Source organism: Rhea americana, unplaced genomic scaffold, assembly GCF_003343005.1.
Source record: "Rhea americana isolate MKP2758 unplaced genomic scaffold, rheAme1 scaffold_8, whole genome shotgun sequence".
Taxonomy (NCBI): Eukaryota; Metazoa; Chordata; class Aves; order Rheiformes; family Rheidae; genus Rhea; species Rhea americana.
The window spans coordinates 2,492,347-2,513,228 of record NW_028186978.1 but is presented as its reverse complement, the minus strand read 5'-3'; the positions used below and the strand labels follow the sequence as shown (position 1 = coordinate 2,513,228).

At 33.8% G+C, this 20,882-nt stretch overlaps 1 protein-coding gene across 1 annotated transcript in view; it reads right to left on the bottom strand.

Moving 5' to 3' along the window:
* The window catches only part of FRYL (FRY like transcription coactivator), a 145,913-nt gene that overhangs the window by 67,182 nt on the left and 57,849 nt on the right, over positions 1-20,882 (bottom strand). Inside the window, exons 9-23 of the mRNA XM_085322719.1 lie at positions 20,411-20,503; positions 18,562-18,660; positions 17,013-17,114; positions 14,067-14,111; positions 10,686-10,789; positions 9,954-10,062; positions 7,525-7,611; positions 6,743-6,914; positions 5,883-6,015; positions 5,501-5,608; positions 4,040-4,277; positions 3,218-3,403; positions 3,040-3,126; positions 904-1,172; positions 286-481 (exon numbers count right to left, since the gene is read on the bottom strand). Of these exons, the coding sequence (XP_085178845.1) occupies positions 286-481; positions 904-1,172; positions 3,040-3,126; positions 3,218-3,403; positions 4,040-4,277; positions 5,501-5,608; positions 5,883-6,015; positions 6,743-6,914; positions 7,525-7,611; positions 9,954-10,062; positions 10,686-10,789; positions 14,067-14,111; positions 17,013-17,114; positions 18,562-18,660; positions 20,411-20,503 (2,028 nt within the window). The remainder of the gene's footprint in view (positions 1-285; positions 482-903; positions 1,173-3,039; positions 3,127-3,217; positions 3,404-4,039; positions 4,278-5,500; positions 5,609-5,882; positions 6,016-6,742; positions 6,915-7,524; positions 7,612-9,953; positions 10,063-10,685; positions 10,790-14,066; positions 14,112-17,012; positions 17,115-18,561; positions 18,661-20,410; positions 20,504-20,882) is intronic.

Below are 20,882 nucleotides of genomic sequence, written 5' to 3'. Positions count from 1 at the left end.
ACACTTCCTCATTACTGTCACTTTGAGATTGGGTTAACATTTTCATGATATGATTGTATTTTTGCGTGGAAGAACATAATCAGAAAAAAATTCTACAACATAGAGTGGGAAAAGTGAACTGACATGCTATCCTGAACAAATGAAAGCTAAATGTATACTATACTATTTTTTCCACAGAAATTACAGAAGCATCTGAGAATCAGGATATTTAATACAAGCTTTAACTGTTTCTTCTTTCAATAATACGTAATAGAGCTAGCCACAGTAAGCAACAGAAGAACCTACTCTTGAATCAATGCTATAACCACTGTCAGGAGTAGACGCCAGCGTCTCAGGAGGGGAACATCTCACAGAGCCTGTGGAGGTGGAGGAGTTTAAAGAAGAAGCTGCACTGCAGCATAGAATCAGGTAGTTTCTCCAGAGCCCAATATAGGAGTCGTTGCTTGTAGTAGTATTTACTTTCTTGGCATTGATAGGGCTGCTATTAAAAAAAAAAGAGAAAGAAAGAAAGAAAGAAAGAAAATCTCAAACAGAATATAAAGCTTACCAGACTTAGCTTTTTCCCATTGAATTTATTTTTAAATTACATATCTGCCCTCACTTCTGCAATTCTTAATATAGTAAAGTCTGAATAAATTATCAGAATAGACTTGTACAACAATAGTGTATGTTTTTATAGACAAATTTGTTGAACTACAATATGTCCAAAAGCCATGAATTAAGCCAGTTTTCCTTCTAAGTGGAACTGCTTTAACATTTTATTACATAAAGTTGAATTATACCCACAGAAAATAGTAACAGTGCACATTTCACCTTACTGAAATATGACAACATTACAATGATGATAAATCTTAGAGGAATGTTTAGTTTACCAGACTGTATTTTCTGCAGAAACGAACTTACTTTATATCCACCTGTGGGGACAGCAGYTGGAGTCTGGTATAAGCAAACGTCCAAGCGTAGCTTACAGCTGTGGGGCAGTGTTTTGGAAGATTTTCTTGTTTCATAAAACTTGAGAGGCTTATAATCCATGGATCTTGGCCTTGGGTCACGTGGGCAAATATCCATATATGTGAGGGACTGACCACGTCAAATTGGTGGCTGATTGGGGAGGAACTCCAGTCAGCCAAAGTTTGCAAATCTATTGAACTGGGGCAGTACAGTAAAGTAGTCTGTGTGTGTAAACAGAACAAGGAAACAATTAATACCCATATATATTCGAGTAACAATGTCTTTGCACTGCTATGTATCTATATATCTGTATCTTTATCTTTTTCATGTATATATATATATATATATAAAAATATATTATATATCTTTATATATATTTAAAAAAATATAAAATGAAGTATCAGTGTCAAAAGCACATCTAGTAAGTAGATCAACATATTATTTAATTTGTGCTGTTTAATAGAAGTTCCTAATATGGGCAGTGATATAGATATGCTATTTGGAAAAAAAMTGGATATTAGGAAATAATAAATTGCAAAAAGACGTTTCACTTCTGATGGCTTACTCTCCCAAAAGGCTCCAGAGCCTTAAAACCTTACTCCTGAATCCCATTTCATTTCCTACAAGTATTATYAGAAGAGTTCCTCATTGATATTTATGAGTTAATAATGAACATAAATTGAAGAATTTAGCTGCAACTTATTGATATTTATTATAGCTTTCATCATGGAAAAAGGTCCCCTGATCGTTAGATGTTGTACAGCCATTGAAGAAGGTAGCAGTCTCTTCTTCAAAGAACTTGTAATCTTATGGAAAAAAGCATATGTAGGAAATACTAACACAGTATTGATCACAGTAAATACAGTGGTCTTGGCAGCCTCAGAATATTCCTCAAATTTTATCATCAGTAGGTAGAGATTGTGAAAAAATGAAGCATTTTTCAGGTGTCTATGGGGAACTCCAATATAGTTGATTAAGTAGAGGCAGAAATAGAGAGTTTTGGAGAGGAAGGTTGCGGGGCTGGGAGTGGTGGGCTTTTTTTTTTTTTTTTTCAATCTTAAAGGCTACAAACTGCTGATGAATTTTGTATTATCAACCAAGGTGGAAAAAACTCAGAAATCAATAGGAAATTAAATATGGTAGACTACTGCAAAGAAAGGCCTTGTGTGTGAAAAAAATATGAAAATGTTTAATGCATTGGAATTCAGTGGTTAGATGACAAAAGGGCACTATAAAATGATCCCTGTAGTGGAAATCTGGATAGATGTGAAACAGACCAAAACTTCATTTATCAACCAATAGAAAAGGATGTTATACTAACTACTAAATTATGTGATGAGAGTTGAATAATTAGGAAAGACTCTATTTTTTAGTGACCTGTACACAAAAGGCAGATTTTGCACAGACATGAAGATCTATAGAAGAAATCTCATTTAATTTTTAAAAGAACACTAATACTTTTATGGAACTATAACCACATAGAATCAGAGTTGAAGTATATTTTTTACAGGTTTATCTCCCCTTAATCTATAGGCTTAATTCAATTCCAGTAGTATAATAGAGATACTCAATGTTAAATTATGCAAATTAACTTCCTCCAATTAACAGCAATATTACTAATAGTGTTACATTATTTATAAAAGCATTATATTATATTATTACAGCATAATACATCATACATACATCATAATGTATCATAATCAATAAACGATATTGATAATACATAATATACATAATCAATACACAATAATCATAGTCAATACATACATCAAAACAACTATGCATAATAAAACTACTTACATAATCAAATYTGGCTATAAAATTAGAAAGAAGTTTTATTCCTGCTATTTCTTATACATTTATTATCCCAACAACACAGTTACAATGAACAGTCTATAAGCTCCTTTGGTAAAAGAAAAAAGAAAATAATGATAAAAAATACTAAACAATCACTCTTTCCTCAAGCCTAATGTAAAAGCAATGCTATGACACTGTAATTTAAAAGATATAAATTCACATGGGACAAAGATTTTACCCCATCTTACATCTAGTTTAACATAAAGAATAACAACAACAACAACCTCCTACCTGATCAGCCCCAGTGAGATGTATGAAACTCTCCAGGATAGAAGCACTTAGTCTGTCCATCACATCTATAGCCAAATCATCATCACTCTACAAAAGACAAAATACAAAACATAAAAAACTCAAAGTCAAGAAAAGCAGTACACTTTCAGTGAGCAGTTACATGAATGGGTCATCTTACCTTGGAAATTTCTAAAAGTGTGAACAAGGCCCTTATTTCTCGGAGAACACTGACAGCTAATCTTCTGGTTGCAGGCCTTGTGCTGCAAAGAATAACCAAAGCAAAGCCTTCTACCACATGAAATACACTGGAACAAAGGGTCTTCTCCAGAGGAAGGTTATGTGCAGCTCCATTGGATACACCACGCTAAGGAAAAGATAATACAAGGTAAACAAAAATTAAGAACAAAGTAAACACATCAAGATACAGTTTTATTATTAGYAATGGTAGAATTAATTGCAGGATACTTAGATCATGCTTGGTTGCTAGTCAAACTTCTACATTATGAAAATTTTATACTATCAGCTCCTTTGTATTTTTATCGTTTCTCTGAATTCAGTCCAAATAAATATCACAAACAAGTCTTTCTTATTTCACTTTCTCWGGAGAACAATGCAGCAAGGGTAAAAATAAAAATAAGTCATTAACACTCACTTTTAAGAGTATATATAACTAAATTATTTAAATCTTTTCCATTTGATAGTAAAAGATGATTCATTTATTTAGTTCCACTCTTTAAGCACTCCTATTAAATATATTTCCAGCTACACCTGGTCACTTTTGATGTAAATAAAAATGTGCCGTAAGTTAGTTTTTAGAGAATACTTAATAATATTAAAATGCACTTCTGGCAGATATTTTTATTTAAAATAACAGGTCTAAAAATCTTCCAGCACTGCAAGAAGTAAAATATTTGTTACTTGACAAACAATAAAGCATGCTAACAAAAATGTATGTAGATAATTATGTATTTTAATATCAAAGAATATTATCAGGAAATACCTGAGAATCTTGGGTTTTATTGTGCATTTGGGCTGCTTGTTTCCACTGATTTATGAGCTGCACTAACATTTTTACTGCATTGTCAAGAAGTGTTGGATGGACATCAGTTACTTCACGCACAATAAAATAAACAAATCCTGAAAGAACATCTTCCCGCCAATCTGGAAAATCAAGCATTAATGCTTGGAGTGTATTGAAAGCCAAGGCACGCAGTTCTTCGTCCATATGAATTGTCAGCCTGTTCAGAAAAAACAGCAATATCATTACCACAGATCTGCACCTTCTAAGCCAGCCTTCACAAATTAAAATTTGGTGTTAAAAGTTCTTCTTTACTTTCTTTTATTTTTTCTGTGTTTTTTAATTAACACAGAAAACTTCCAGAAAGATGCATTTTCTGCACTGAATAAGTCTGAAACACGCTACTAACAGAAGGCTTTATAATTAGAGTAAAATAATGCAAAACTTCACAAATCTAAGTATAAACAAATCATTTTCAAGAGAGATGTTTAAGCTTTTCATATGGGCCCATATTAACATGCATCTGAGCAACTAAACTACTGTGGAGCTCAATGAGCACCCTGTGACATGCAGGTTATCTTCTTCAAATTAAAATCTAAAAGAAACCATTATTTCTACAGATAAAGCAGTTTTACTCTGGACCTGAGAAAAATCTCCCGCAAACAAACCTTAGCACATACACTTTAAAATRTTTCAGCTTGTTAAAAGAAATGTATCAAATATTGTATTGTTATATAATACTATATTACTGTAAAAAGACTTTTTAAAACTGACTCAATATATTACATCCAAATACATTTGTATTTCAGAATTACAAACTGACCAGGATCCCTGCACCTGCATTTTAAAACTATACTCTTGCTCTCCAAACCTCTCCCTTCTTCCCAACCTCTCCCGTACAGTACAGTGAGTTCACTTGCTCAGTTCTACATGTTTCAGTGTATTTAATCTAAATCCATTTTTATCTTCTTCCTTCTTTTGAGTAAACAGGGAGGGGGGAAGGGTAATGAGAACAAAGCAATGAGGTTTATTGCTTTAGTTAGTAAGTAAAGATTGTTTGCATTTGTTTCAACTACCTATTCTCATTGAATACTCAGATACCCGCCAGCTGTCTCAACTACTTATCAGCACTGATAAGGCACAATCAATTTAAACTGTTTTGTAATTGTTATCAAAAAATTCTCTTTAAAAATCTACATTAAATTCAAAATCTCCTCTTTTAAGACATATTTATCTCCTGCTATTCTGGCCAATAGGTAACATTTGACTAAGTGCAGAAGGTAAGCAGGAAGAGGAGGAATGGATCCTTGTATGCAGCAGCCTCATGCTACACAGACAGCGTACTGGAAAACTCTTTATTACACACACGCACGCGCGCGCACACACACACACACACACACAAGGAAAGAGCACTCAGCAAGAGCAGAATTGCATTTTCCTTACCTTGCAAGCAATTCAATGAGGTCAGTCCTGCTCATGCCATCCGGAATCAGCCTTGGAATAGCAGCAATACAAGTTCTGAACAAATCTATTTTAGGTTTTCTTTCACCCCTATGAAAACAGTTTATATCCAACAAAACAAGAGGGAAAGCTACTTCAGTACAGCACAAGTACTTTCAAATTTATCTCAAAACTACAGAGGCTAAAACAAGTTATCACCCTCAATCTATACAAATAGTGAAATTAGCCATAATTTATTATTAAAATTAAAAGTTAACGTTTTAATGCACTAATGTTTGTACCTAAAACATAACATTAGCATAAAATATAATATAAGCATAAAAATAATACAACATGACCATGACAAAAATATTTTGATTCATACGTAATCATGTCTTCAGGTTCTTTATTGGACATCTGCACACTCGTCATGCACATTGGTCTTCCAACTTCTTTGTCCAAATGCCTAAGAATGCTATCTAGTGCTTTTCTGACTTGGGGATAGTATATTGACATTCCTGAAAAGAAAAAGAATTCATATAATTTCTTTCACTATTCCAGGTTCTCATTTTATTTTGACTTTCTCACTAACTTATTCACCATTTACGCAGCTTCAGACAAGCATCTTCTGTACAGTAAGATGGTATTAAACACATACTTCAAGTGTTGTAACAAAAAAAAATGCATGCTGAACATGTAGTAGGTATGGTTAGGTATTAAGAGTAGGAGGTGTAAGTAGAAGTTTCTGTCAGGAAAAATGTAAAAAGGAAGTAGCTCTTAGTTCCTTTTCTGTTTTCTCAATTCTGAATATTTTCGTTCTAGCTGAAATTACACATGTTGCAACAGTCCCTTAGGGAATACTTCATCATCGGAAGATCAGTACAGCGTGGGGGTTAAAAATCTTTCACCCCCCTTCAGCTGTGGGCTGGGAAATCCTAGAGACACATCAAGGGAACGACTGTTGCCACACTAGTAGTTTTCAGGCTTTCTTGTGCTAATTCAGCAATGTGAAATAGTTTTAAAAAAGCCATGGATTTGGTCTTGCAACACCAGAAGTTCAATATTCTGAAGCAGTCCTCACTACAGAAGCGGAACAATTCTGTTAAAACATATTACCATTAGCTTCCTAGTAACAACTAAAATAAATATAGAAAWAAAGTGCTTGCTTGAGGATCATATGCTTGAGGATAACTGAAGATGTGTACATACAGTGGAAATATCAACTTACAAAATAATACAGCATACCTATAACTTTTGCTTCCTCATCTGTCARTGTTTTATTAAGAAAAATTTTCTTCACTCGCAGAGTATTTCCTGAGGGAAGAACAACTCCTGTTGTCGGCATTGGTGGTTCACCATCCTTCTGCTGCAARCTATCTGCTATCACAAGGAAGACTCTGAGGCCTATATTCATCCTCTGCAATAGCAACAAAGGGAAGAAAAACGAAGTAGGAAACWAAACATTACAACATTAAAGTAACATAGATGAGAACAAACATTATATAAATATTACATTTCAGGMTAATAAAATTAATAAAGTTCAAGCCTTTGGTGCCCCCCCACAACTCTGATTTTAGCTAGTTGAACTGGCAGGGGCTAATGTACTTATTTTATTTTTTACAGGACAGAGCACTAAAAGATTTGATATGAATCTTGAATATGACATATTGAAGCAGGTATTTCTTCAAGTTTCTCATCTGTAAGATTGGATCTCGAAMTCAAAGAGCTAGGTAGGACTTCCCCGAAAAAGGCTTTACTTTACTGTACTATAACAAATATCCACAATACCTACTGAATTTGTTGTTGAAATGAGTCCAAACTGTAGTACTGTTGCTAGCTTTCTCACCAGAAATGAAGCAGCAATCATGCACAAATACAGTTACTTCTTTAGTTTAGTCAGGAGAACCTGCTTTGATACACATGAGCCTGCTTTCATCCCAGCTCAAAAATAGTTAAGCACCTTCCCCCAAATTCCCCCCAGCTCCGCAATACCTTTTCTCCACATATAAGTAATGAGCCTATTTTACCTCTGGATTAATAGTGAAGGTTTTAGGTGATTTTCCAACACTAAGAAGATCAAATATTATTTCTTTCATTGCGAAATCCAGACGTTCCTATAAAGGAAAACAGATTGATWCGATATCTGTTTTCTGTTAATTTGCATAGGGAAATCTCTTGGCTTTGCACAGGGTCTGGATGTCATGTCCTACTATATTATCAGTCATGATTAAAAAAATTATCTTTGCTAATTATTCCCATGAATTAACATTCTTGTTTATTTAATGAAATATAATTTAATATGCTTTGTAGTAAAAAAAACAAAAACAAAAAACAAGCTACATTAAGATAACATTACTAAAATGTTAAAACACACATACAAATTGGAAACGCATGAATCAAGGTTGTCTGCAACCTTGGGTTACTCCTCTTTTGCAGTATGGTACACGTTTTGTTTATACAGTCACATATGATACGTATACAATCCACAAGACTTCAGTTTCAATTACTGTAAGAGACGCTACAGTAACTCAAAGTAATTAGATCAAGTTTGCATAGCAAATGGTGTTTCTTTATGACTGTGGCTCAATTTTTACAGTCAAAAACATGTAGTAAATGAGCCAGAAAGAAAAATAAAACAATCAGTCTGATGTATGAGACAACTGAACACTCCCTTGAAAAACAAATCTTATTTCTGCTTCTTTCAGGAAGTCCTTATATACGATGACAGTTGAATTAAATAAAACTTTCATAATAGGTTATTATTCACATCTACTTAGAGAGAATGTCTGGTTTCGGTCCATATGATCTCATTTTTGGAACTGTTAAACTAGAAACCATTCTTATACATTATACAATTTTATATACTCTGGAAGAAACATGCACCAAAGAATAGAAAATTTCTGATGAAAGAACAGGATGTAAAAACATACTACACAATTAAGAAGTACTCAGAAACTAGGATGATAGAGGCAATAGGAAAATTCGCAGGGGAACTATGTATTCAGAACATGAATCAACAAGAATAAAGTAAATAAAGCTTAAACCACATATTAAACAGTGAGGCTAAAATAGTGAATGGCTACTCATTAGATGTGAACTATTTCACTTTCTGGGTTCTCTCTAATTTTTTTCAGCTCTGCACCTGACCTTTTCCAGTAATCCATTGTAATTTCATTTTCTGCTTAGCCCATTGCCATGTGAGCTTCTCATTCAAATCCCGATATATATCCATTGATTCCAGCATTTAACAACAGCTTATCTGTCTATGCATTCCCATCCATCGGCTTCTTGCCTCCATTTTTTTCCCAACTCCTTATCCAAATATCTCTCTCCAACTCCAATTCAGGTTTTTCCTTTTTACTTTTAAGTCAGCTTATTTGCAACATAAAGAATATGTTGCAAAAGATGCAGCGAGGAAACAGAACACAGTCTCTTTGCTCTCAGGTGTTGTGACTCCCATCAACACAGCTGACAGCAACCAGTTCTGTTCAGCTCTRGAACAAATAGCCAGAACACATTGCAGATGGAAACTCTAAATTTAAATTGCAGAACCCCAGTCTTTACCAAGAGCTTTCAATGATATTTTTCAGGAACTTAGGGGTTGTCAAAGTGGCTGTTTTTTCCACAGGAATGAATAACCAATATATTTCCCAAATTTTAATTCCCTGTGTCAAAGCATGAAGTTAACAGATGTTGTAAGAACTTCTTAAAAATAAAGTCAAATATTTTCTAAATATCAGCTATAAAGAGAAGAATTCTAGAAGACAAAAAAAAAAAGAAAAAAAAATTGAAAGATTTTCTCTTTTTGTCTTCCACTTCATCCATGTGTGACTAGAAGGAAATCATTTTAGAAACTGAAGCATAGACAAGTTATCTGTAAGACAGGAAAATATAAGTCTCAGCCTGATAATGTTATTGACGGGCTAGTGCTATATCTTGAAGTTATATGTTGTATTTTGATATTAGGACAAAGAAGCACCAAAAACACCAAAAAATACAATGCAATATTAATATACAATAATGCACATATTGCACGTTTTTCCCTCTATTCAGAAGCCTAAAAATAAAGAGGATATAATTGTCAGATGCTTTGTGCCTTATAAATGTATTATAATGGAACATACTAATTATAATACTAATTTTTTATGTATATATGCATTTAATTGTATGCATGCATGTATGCATGTAATATAAATGCAATACTAATATTAATCATCACAATGCTCATACATAATAGTTTTTGAAGTTACTGCAAAATAATTCTACGTTCCATATCTTGTCACTAGTAAAAGTAGAATTTCATTCATTAAACATATTTGGGAAAATTTTAGTCAAGATATAATGCCATTAGTTCAGCACAAATATTTCAAAAATCAACCTCAAATTTACATTTCTTCCAAATAATGCTCAAGCTGTTCTCATATCTCTACTTAGAAATAGTCTAGAAGGGTCTTACCTGAGCAATGAATTGAATAATCTTCACRAATATATTCAGAGGTGTGTCTCGAGGGACCACACTACGTGATCCTTTTGGAAAAAGTGCTGATACAATGCTCATGAGACGGCTACAGGAGTTTAGAAACAAGTATTATAAACAAATCCAGAATTTTTTTTAAGAAATAACTTTTTATAATAGTGTAGATGTTACTATTCAAATATGGCTAATTGTATGGGATTACTACTACACGTAATACAGAAACATGACAGGCAGGACCTCCCCTGTAAGACAGTCATCCATCTGCTGTTACAGGCAACAGTATCATATGCTAATTTATAAACTGATCAAGATCTTCTTTTAAATTACTTAGGAGGAGGAGGAAAATCTGAATGACTATTCCATATTCTCACTACGCTAATATTTAGAAAATTCTTTTCATTTTTTTCATTCATGGTCTACATTCAGTGATGGCCGCTTTACAGCCTATTTATTATGGCACCATTAGCACCTTTTAGCATAAGCAAGTTTCCTGCTTCTTACCTCTCCATCCATGACTTCTGTCATTGCATATAGTTAAAAGCAATCATAGACTTTTCTTCAGTCTATTGGCAAACTAATTACATTTCTTTTCACCCTCTAATAAGATTAAGTCTCTGTTCCTCTGTATATCCTACTCTCCTGGAGCTGGTTCCAAATTATGTGTTGACTGGGGGCAGGGGGGAATTAAAATGCATTGCATAATAAACTTACCTTTGAGTTACAGTGTTGCTTTCACATTTTATTCTAATAACATAAACCCACAATAATCTATACAAAGATTCCAGTGCAACTCGGGACATTTTGGGATCTTTATTCTGTAAAATAAATTTAAAATGCAGTTACTGTCGCCTGTGTGGCACACACAAGACTCTTAACTTTTGAGAAAATATTTTTTTGAACAATGAAAACTGATGTTTTTAATACTTTGACTAAGAGTTTGAATGTTTTCATAAAAACATTCCTATACTACATATTTACAATACTATTTAAATATTGAACTAGTAATTCCAGATTATTTCGTACAGATCTTTTACTCTGAGAGAGTAACTAACAAGCAGATATTTTTCTTGAGATGAACACCAAAAGTGTATTGCCTCAAATAACTTTTCTCAGAAAGCTACTGGGAAGAGATACCTGCTTTATAGGTAACTAACTTATAGCTCATGCCTAACAATATATGAGCAAATACCTGTCTTGAGTCAAACACGATATTCAGTCCAAAACAGCAGTTAGTAGCAGGTGCAGAAGGAAAAAAAAAAAAAAAAAAAAAAAAAAAAAAGGCAAGTATACAGCAATACTTCTTTCAGTATGCCCTCTAGGCTTCTAGCAACTTAGGGGCTTCCTGAGGGTTATACTAGTTTTTACTCACTTCTAATGGATTTTTATTTTAACAGTTAATCTAGCTGCTTGAATCAATCTAAAATCCTGTGGTGTAATTAAGTTTAAATTATGTACTGTATGAAAAATAATTCTTTTTGTCTTAAAGATACTAATTTATACTTTAATTGGACTCCTAGCTCTCATACTGTGTAAAACAGTAACAGTTCTATATCCACATTCTCCATACCAACTTCAGCCATCCAGCTGATGATTCTCAGTGTATACATGATGCTGAAGTGTCCAACGCTACTCTTGAAGCTGGCCATTAGTACTAGCTTATGAACAGAACAGACAACTCCAAGGTGTCATCTTTTTAGGCATTCACTCAGTAAAAACAATTCTTCCCCATCTCCAGTGAAGTCTTTCCACTTCAAGACACAGAATTGCCATGTGGTGACTTGAACATAATTAACCTCACTTTTTGTGGCCCCTAACATAAGCCAATCAGAATAATAGTGTTACTTCGTCCTCCCAAGACAAGTAAAGTGGAATTTTATAAAGTGTTTAAGTGGATCTAAGACAGTACCATTAAGAAAAGAGATGCTCTCATCTTTTGTTCCCTTCACTGCTCCTTTTGCACTGGCTCTAGCAATAAGAAAGTCCAAGTCAGATCAGTAAGCTGATCCAATCATTTCATAACCATGTATGCCCAGTAGACTATAAAAAGGAGAGTAATATGGGTGCTTTAACATGAATGGCTCAGGATCATTATTTTTGGTAGCCTAAAAGCGTATCAAGAAAATATGGATATAAAAGTAGTCATGGTACTTCAGAGACAGATAACATATATGGCTGTTTATCAGAACATCAAAGTCAAGCAAATTCTCCACTTCACTGGTCTCAATGTGCATTTAGGATGCTATTCCACAATAGCTTAAATTAGTCTAAGTCAGGCATAATGCTTTCCTGCCCTTCCTTTCATGCTTAATCAGCATGTTCCCATCATCACCTTGAATTAGTACACATGAATTGTGGCAGGGGGTAAATTTAGGAAGGTGATCTGGGCAAAATCTAAAAACCAAAAAGTCATACCCATCRCTGGTTAATATTCAGACAGATGAACTGCTTGAAACATCTTATGTTCAGTGAATTTACTAACAGTTGTTGCAAGGAAGAGGCAAAGACTCATAACTGGATGAGAGGCCGAAATTGTGATAATGTTGATTTTAATCAACTACAATATTATTATATCTAGCCTACAGGTCAACATATCTGCATGTTCAAAGTAGGTTTGTGAATTCACAGGGAGATACATTACCAATGTCTATCTGAAATTCATTATCTAGAACTTTTCTCGTTAATACTTGAGTAACACACTTGAGCAATTTACTTGAGTAAATTACTTGAGTAATGCTTTGGTTTTCTTATATCTCATATTCCAAAGSGGGGATTAATTTACAAGTCGAAAAGAAAAGCAAAATATAAACCAAAAATCTACTATTGTTTTAAATAATTGAATCAAAAAGCCAGTATAGGTAGCAGATATTTATGCTTCAGTCAACAACATGTTTGAGGAGCTTAATCATTCAACACAGCTATTTCTGACCACTTATGAAAAAGTTTGCTTCTTTGTCAACAAGTGGAATGTATGAGGAGACATTCACATTTTAAAAGGGCTACATGATTATAAATACAGCAGCACTTTTAATTTCTTAAGCACTGGAAATTTTCATTATATCTTCTAATAACTAGAAGTAACTAGCACCTGAACAAATATGCTAGAAAAAAATAGCTTTTTTTGTCTAATTGTGGCACATTTATTTTAAGCTCAGTGTCAGTATGTTAGTATTTGCTCTTCTCTCTGAAATTACTGCATCTAGAATACAGTATCTAGCAGCCTGTTTGAGTCATCATCCTGGTTGAACTTCAGTCTTTTAGCTCTATCAGGCTTTAAAGCATTTTTCTTGGATTTTTGTTTCAAATATAATTCTGTTTCAATTCCTGAAACTTTTATCACAGATAAACTATCAGCAGACATGGAACAGGCTGTCAAACTGTATGTCTACTGAAAAACAGAAAGGTAAGAGCTAATCTACAGCGGTCCTACAAGGCACAATAAGACAAGTCAATGAAACATATCTCAATGAAGGCAAGAAACATAACAGTATTTTTTCCATGTTAGTTAAATGTAGTCACTTACTGAAGAAAGTACTTTTTAACACTGATGTTAAACTTTTCTTCTGTTCTGAACTAAAACAATTCCTATTTTTTAAAACCTGCAAAACCAACAGTGTAAAAGTCTTTCAAGTTAGAGCACTGCAAGCTGTTAAGAGTAAATCAGTTCCACATTTTTATTGTGAATATGTTTTCATGTTTGCTCACATGCAAAGTTTGCTGACTTTTGTTTAAAGTGAATTAACAGATACAACCATACATCTGAGTAGACATTTTACTTCCCAACGGAAACATGCACTGCTGCTCAAGGAAACCAGCTCTAATACTGATACTCAATCTCACCAAGTCACAAGTCATTTTCACCCTCAAGAAAACTGATGTTAGATAATTTTCTGATTTTTTTCCTTTATTCCTTGGCAAGAGAAAAAGATCTTTGAAAGATTAACTGTCCTTTGTCCTGTTGCATCTTCACTGTACTAGCAGTAACTTTACAGAGCAAGGAAAGCACAGAATACAACAGTTAACACAAAAACAAAATACAGCATTTACATTAGACAAAGCAATGTTTCACTGAGTTGTAACAACATATTAACTCACCTGCAATGTTTCTATTTGTTTTCTGATACTGTTGTTAGATGGCATCTAAATAAAGCAATGTGAGACAGCAAAACATAACAAACATGAGAATGGGAGGCACATGCATGTTAGATGAAAAAAAAGCACAAAAACAACGGATAGCTGTATAGTAAAGACTCTATTCAGTAGAAATACAATTTTTCCTAAAATAGCAGAAAACGTTTCCCCCAGCTTTGAAGGTTTCATGGTAACAGGTACTAATGTTAATCTATAAAAGTGAAAAAAATCTTATCTTTCACCAAACAGTGGTGCAGAAAGCTAGGTATTTTCCCTCCCATTCTGGCAGATTTCTTACACATTACTTCCTCTCTCCCTATAAGAGGTGGCATGGGTTCAAAACAACTCAACTTCATTCAAAAATCTATCAGTTTTCTCAGATATCTGCTAAAATTAGTCTAACAAAAATACTGGTCAAAAAAATAAACAAAATGTTTTACAAAAACTGATCACTGTTATAGCCTGCTGAGCAAATTCAGGGTTTTCTCTACACGACAGTGTATAAAGCAAYGCCTTGGTGGGCTCAAAGCTAAAATAGTTACCCAACTACCACGCAAGGTCATGCTCAGCTATGTGTATCCTAAAAGACTCTGTCCGGTACACTGCAGGTCTAGAGCAACTTGATCAAGACAGAGCTATTTAAGTCCTTCCTCATAGCAGTAATAACAGGAAAGAAAAAGAAAACTAAGCTGCTGCTTTTCAGGAAGGCAAGGCAGTTTTCTACATGAAATATGCCTGTGTGAACTGAGACGAAGTATAAACAGTTTACAAAGGAAATATATATTGCTAGTCCTGGGTCTGGGATTCAGAGTACTCTCAGGAGCACCACCAAGCGCAATGTAGCTACGGCTGTTAAATGAAACATTGCACTGAAATACTGCACAGTAAGGTAGGATATGAAGGTACTGTGCATCAGTTATTATGCAGTAACTGCCAAGGTGCAGGCACTCACACCACAGCAAATGGGAAAATCTATTTCTGTCACTGAAGGATGACGACCTGGCATTCATCGCTGGGTAAGCGCACGTACTTAGCAGTCATCACAGAAGAAATCGAGCACTATGAATTCATGATCTAGTTTCCCTCCTTGGCAACTTGCTAGTTTCCCTATACTCTTCGTAAAATGTTTTTGCTAGAATATTCCTGTGACAGATTCTAAGTGCTATTATTATTTCAATCTTTAATTCGTCTAGTTTTTCTCCCCATACAAGAGGATGGGTAAAACATTTTAGTACTCTAGAATAATTCCCAATAACTCTCAAAATTACTTGATTAAAGAACATCAGGGACACCAGAGAGAATGGATTTGGAATCCTTATTACATTTGACATATTTAAATAAGTGCAAATAAAATAACTTTTATAATTAGGTAACCAGGAGAAAATGAGGAAAGGGAAAACTAATAGACTAAGCTCCTGGGAGATTCAGATTTATAAATTAATGAGATTACTTAGTATAGAGTGCATGCATTTTAATTAGCACCAAGAGACACAAAGGAACACATTCATTCACAAGAAACAGGTGGATAGCTGAGAAGTAGTTTTAAAGATTAACCTCAACAAAGTTTCTGAACAAGCTAGGCACTCAAAAAAACATATAGTGGGTCAAATTAAACCAATTCATAAAATATCCTAAATAACTCATTGATGGCACAGCATCAAAACACTGCAAATTCTGAATTGCAGAAATTCATATATACAATTTCTGCTGAATAGAGCCTTAAGGTAAATGTGTTAAGCTGTTAGTGGTTAACAAAACTGCATAAAATATAAAATGCATGCTGAGCAACTATCAGTTAAACTCACTGGCATTTACAATTTTAATACATCCATTATCAGCAATGGATATTACGCCAGAAAAAAAAAAATCTAGAATGTAAGAATTAAAAAAAAAATTCTACAAACAAAAGCAAAAGAAGCCTTTTAGCTTAGCAAAATAAAAATGAAAACAAAAATCAAGGCAGATATTGCAAAAGAACTGCAAATGTTAGATGAAAAATATACAAAACCCCAACAAGCAACAGAAAAGTGTGAAAGATGTCACGAAAACAAAATGACCCTTTAAAAAAAGTCCAAGCAGCTAAACCTACTTCCTTTTAACTTCAAGATGGCTTATATATTTTATTAATAACTTTTGAAATTGTCACACGTACCTAATCAGAATGAACATTGTGAAGGTGGATCAAAGAATTTATTAAAAATACCAAAATCAATACATTAGACAAAATCATGAACTATGTTAATCAAAATTAATGAAAGAAAGTATGCAACAGTAAATACTACAATGAATTTACTAAAAAAAAMCCCTAATTTCCAAGTATCACAATCTCTGCATTTTATCAGTTAGCTTATGTTTACTATTGAATCAGCTCATGCTATCAACTGATGCCACGAGTTAAAGGGACACTGTAAATTTTATTTGAAAAAGATTGTATCACAGGCTACAAAACAGTTGTAGACATTACTTCTTCTCTGGCCTACTGATTCACTGTCTATTCCTTTAATAAATCAATATGAGACATAAGTTTTAGAAGTATAAAATCCATTCATATGCTCAAAAATCATTTCCATGTGAAGAACTACAGTTTGTACTTTCTCCAATTGGCAAAAAAATAGCACTTACTAGCAGATACTTCTCTTACAGATTTTACTCAACAAAACTGATGGACAATTCATAGTAGAATTAAAACAAATCCCCCCGCCATAGAAAACCACTACAGAACATCAGAAAAGCTTATGGAGACTTATGGACTTATGGAGACTTATGACATTTGGATATAAAAAGATRTATTTTACAGTGTCCTTTTAAACAGCTAAATATTTGTTGTTCATTTGGCACTAGAACGCTGAAAACATACTGGAATAAATGCTACTGATTTGTGACTGTTCCTGAATTGAAAAGGATTCTTACCTTTAGATGTGACAAACAGTTCTGCAGGAAAACGTGCCAGTTATTTAAAAAAAACTGTTTCTGACTGACACACAACAGGCAGGTGATCAACGGATACAAAGCCTAYGAGCAGGGGGGAAAAAGGATTGATCAAATTCCTTTTTTGCAGCCCTCCCAAGTCTCCCACGCCGAGAACGAGACCCACGGTCGGCTCTCGGCTCTCCCCCTCACAGCAGCTAGGTCTGTGCACGAGCTTTAGCACGGCAGCCCGGAGCCCCTCTGGCGCGAGCACACGCGCCCCGGCACGGCGGGCTGCTACGACGAGCAGCGTAAGAGCTCCTGGTGCGAGACCAGGGCAACGGCACCACGGCACAGCTCAGAGCTCACGCCGCACGGAGCCCTGATCTCAGACGAAGACCGCCAAAAGATCTCAGGTTGTCAGAAATGTTACTTTTCCTCCAGGTCTGCTTTYATATGTAATGAAGCACAATTTAATAAACTCTGTGAATATGCAAACTACACTGACTTTTCTTTGCTCTTATACCATAACATTTGTTCAAATACTGGCCACTTTTCAACAGAACACATAATAGAAAGTAATATAAAATCTGATTTTGGATTATCTTGGTACAGAAAAAAGTTTACGAATGAGGACAAATAGGTAAATGATAGTCCTCATATAACAAAGTTTCTGATTTAAAATATAAAATCATAATGTGAAAACTGGCATCAACTGCTTTTCATTCTTGCCATASAGTTTTTAAGCACATACAGTAACACAGGCTCTATATTCTCGGAGTACCAGAAAACAGAGCTCATGCCTCTATCAGAGTCCCAAATATAACAATGAAAAGAAATTATTTTAAATTAACTTGTATTTATTGACTATGCTAGTTGTAATGCAAAATCTGTATTTTGGGAAAAGTTAAATGTATCAACTTGAAACATGGATGCAGTGGTCACAAAGAACTACCAAATACTGCATTAATAAGAGAATTAAATCCATGCTAAGATGAAGTCTTAAGGGAAAAAAGTCCTTACACTCTAAAGGAGATAATAAAAGATATTGGAAAAACATATATATATACACACATATACACATACATATATATATATATATATATATACGTATATGTATATGTATAAAAGCAGAGGAGAAAACTGGCACAACAGGGCCACTAAGAGGTTGCTATTTTGCAGAAGACTTCTTCTGTCTGCCACTTCTATCTTATAATTAAACATGAATTAAACATACAGACTCTCTGAATGTAAGTTCTTATTAGAGGAGACATTAGTTTAAATAACTCTGTGCTAAAACCAACTAAAATAATTAAAAACAAGCATCAGTTTCAAGACAATTTCCCAAGTGAGATAAGAGAGCACAAATCTTGCACAAAGACATAGATCAAAATTAGAGCAAATGCAATAGATACAGTGTGAATTTAATTCTAATTGAGCTGAGAAATCAAAGTTTAATTTATACTGCTGCTAGCTTTTCTTAGATAAGGGACTAGCTTAAAAGTCTAAAATGAGCGAAATGAGTGAGAATTGTAATATTTCTTTAAAATACCAGCGAGTGCTTCTTTCTCGAACTCAATTCAAAGGTAGTCTGATAAAGCATCTCCACAAAATTTTTCAAACACGGCACATTCACTTCATTTTTAACAGCCTATTAAAAAAAATACATAGATATATGAGTTCAAAGCTTTATACAGAAGGCAGTTAACATAAACATTAGGAAGCCCAGGAATCCAAGAATTCAGTATTTAAATCTCACATTAGATAAATAAGTAATTATTTTAGTATCTCTGTAGTACATATAGCTCCCCTTTAAAACATAGTAACTTATGTTTTCAGTCACCTCCTAGATGCCACTACATTAGCCCTATTTTTCTACGCTTAGTTGTTGCCRACAACACAATGTTCTTGCTTTTGCATATAACCCTGGGCTTATAGATCACCCTTAACTTCCACTTGGATTTGTAAAATATTTTATCACTCATCATACTTGCAGGGTCATATTTTTACATATGAATGATTGAATGACTAAGCAGGAGAATGACAGTAAAGAAGTCACAATGTTGAAACCCAATATGTTAGTTTCTAATGCACTCATCCAGAATGTAGAAAATCTAGATACACTTCCTTCATCTACTTCAAAAGGATTCAAACTTGCATCTCACATCTTCCAAGAGAATAACTAAACCTCTCAACTATACTTCAATCTCTGATGGGACTCTCATTTTCTCTTTAAGAAATTCCATTTGTATGAATGATTAAAGGCTCTATGAATCAAAAAGAAAGATCAAGACTCACTAGCCAACTGTTTAAAGTGCTGACTCAACCTATACATGTAGGAAGTGTTCCACAAAACAACAGTAAAAAATATTTAATTCACGTATACAAACACACATATTATACACAGCCAACATGCATGCCTCAGCGGTTACTACCAAATAGTTCCAACTACCAAATGCASTACTGCCTAATTAAAACATGTGCAGTGTTTACTATTTAAATTATGATTTTGTAAACTAATACTATATTTACCTAAATGCTAAGCAAGTACTTTCACTATTCACCCCCACTCCAAATGCCAAAAAACTATGGAATTCAAAATAAGTGAATTTGCTTTTTAAAAAGGCTCCTTCACTAGGAAACAGTAGAAATATGTCCAGTTAAGGCTAAGTTTTCAGTCAAGAAACAGTTACTACTGACATCACCTCTCTGTGGTCAAGCCTTAAGAAAGAGATGATCTCCTTTTTAATTTTTCAGGAGTTCCAATGTTAAGAATACTAAGGAGAGAGAAACATATTGTGGCAGCTCAAGATATAACTGATAATTTTTAAAACAAAAAGGGAGTTTAGAGATATTTCTCTTCCTTTTCCTACTAGCTTGCTTAAATGGTATCCCTCTTCCACTTGAAYGATCATGTCTAGTAGACACACAGCTCTCTGAATAATTTTTATTTAATAAGCTATAAAACACATTCTACCTTTTTGTATAGGAGTTCACACTCGCCCTATCCAAGTGTAAAAATGTTGTGTRTTCACAGTTTATTCTGGAAAGTACTTAAGAGAATTCTGCTAATAGAGAAAGGTCCTTGGGACCTTTTAATGAACAAATATTCAAAAAAAAAAAATGAAAAACTTAGAGCAAGTATAAGATTACACAGTGCTCTAGTGATAAGAAGTTCTACAAAATTAATGAGAAAAGGCTCTGGAAATAGGTTGGGATTAGCAATGGGTGTTGCTAATAAGCAAAGCGTAATGACACATTCCCTTCAATAAGTTCATGTAGATGCTGGCAATTTACTTGGTCTTTTTGAGTCTGTAAAAATGCAGTATAATGGATTAACAGAAGCAATTTCAACAATGAGAGCTTAACTGAAAAGGGATAGGAAGAGTGGAAGAACTTACAGCAGCCACAGGGATGAGGATTTCCACAAACAAACCAGCAAGTGCATGTTTTATATCTTTATCTTTTACTTCCAGGAAGTATTGAGCACATTCCTTTGTGATGAAACATTTAAACAAAAGATTTAGAAAAAAAGAAGAAAGATTTACAAATGTCACYACACGATATAAATACTACCAGGAGTATTACATTAATTACTACTTCAAATTTAATAAATACAATGTGTTTAGTTTAGTGTCTTGTATTCCTTGTCRATAACATCATTACAAAGATTAAAAACTTAAATTCTGTTTCATTTGTAATTAAAAAGAAATTAGGAGAACATTAGCACTACCAGGTATCTACCTGCTTTCTACTCAGAATATAAAGAGGAAAACAATACGTATTTCTATTCAGATTATTCTGAATACTCCAAAAATAAATATTTATCTTATATTAAAATTATTAGACAATAATATTTTAAGTGTTTATATA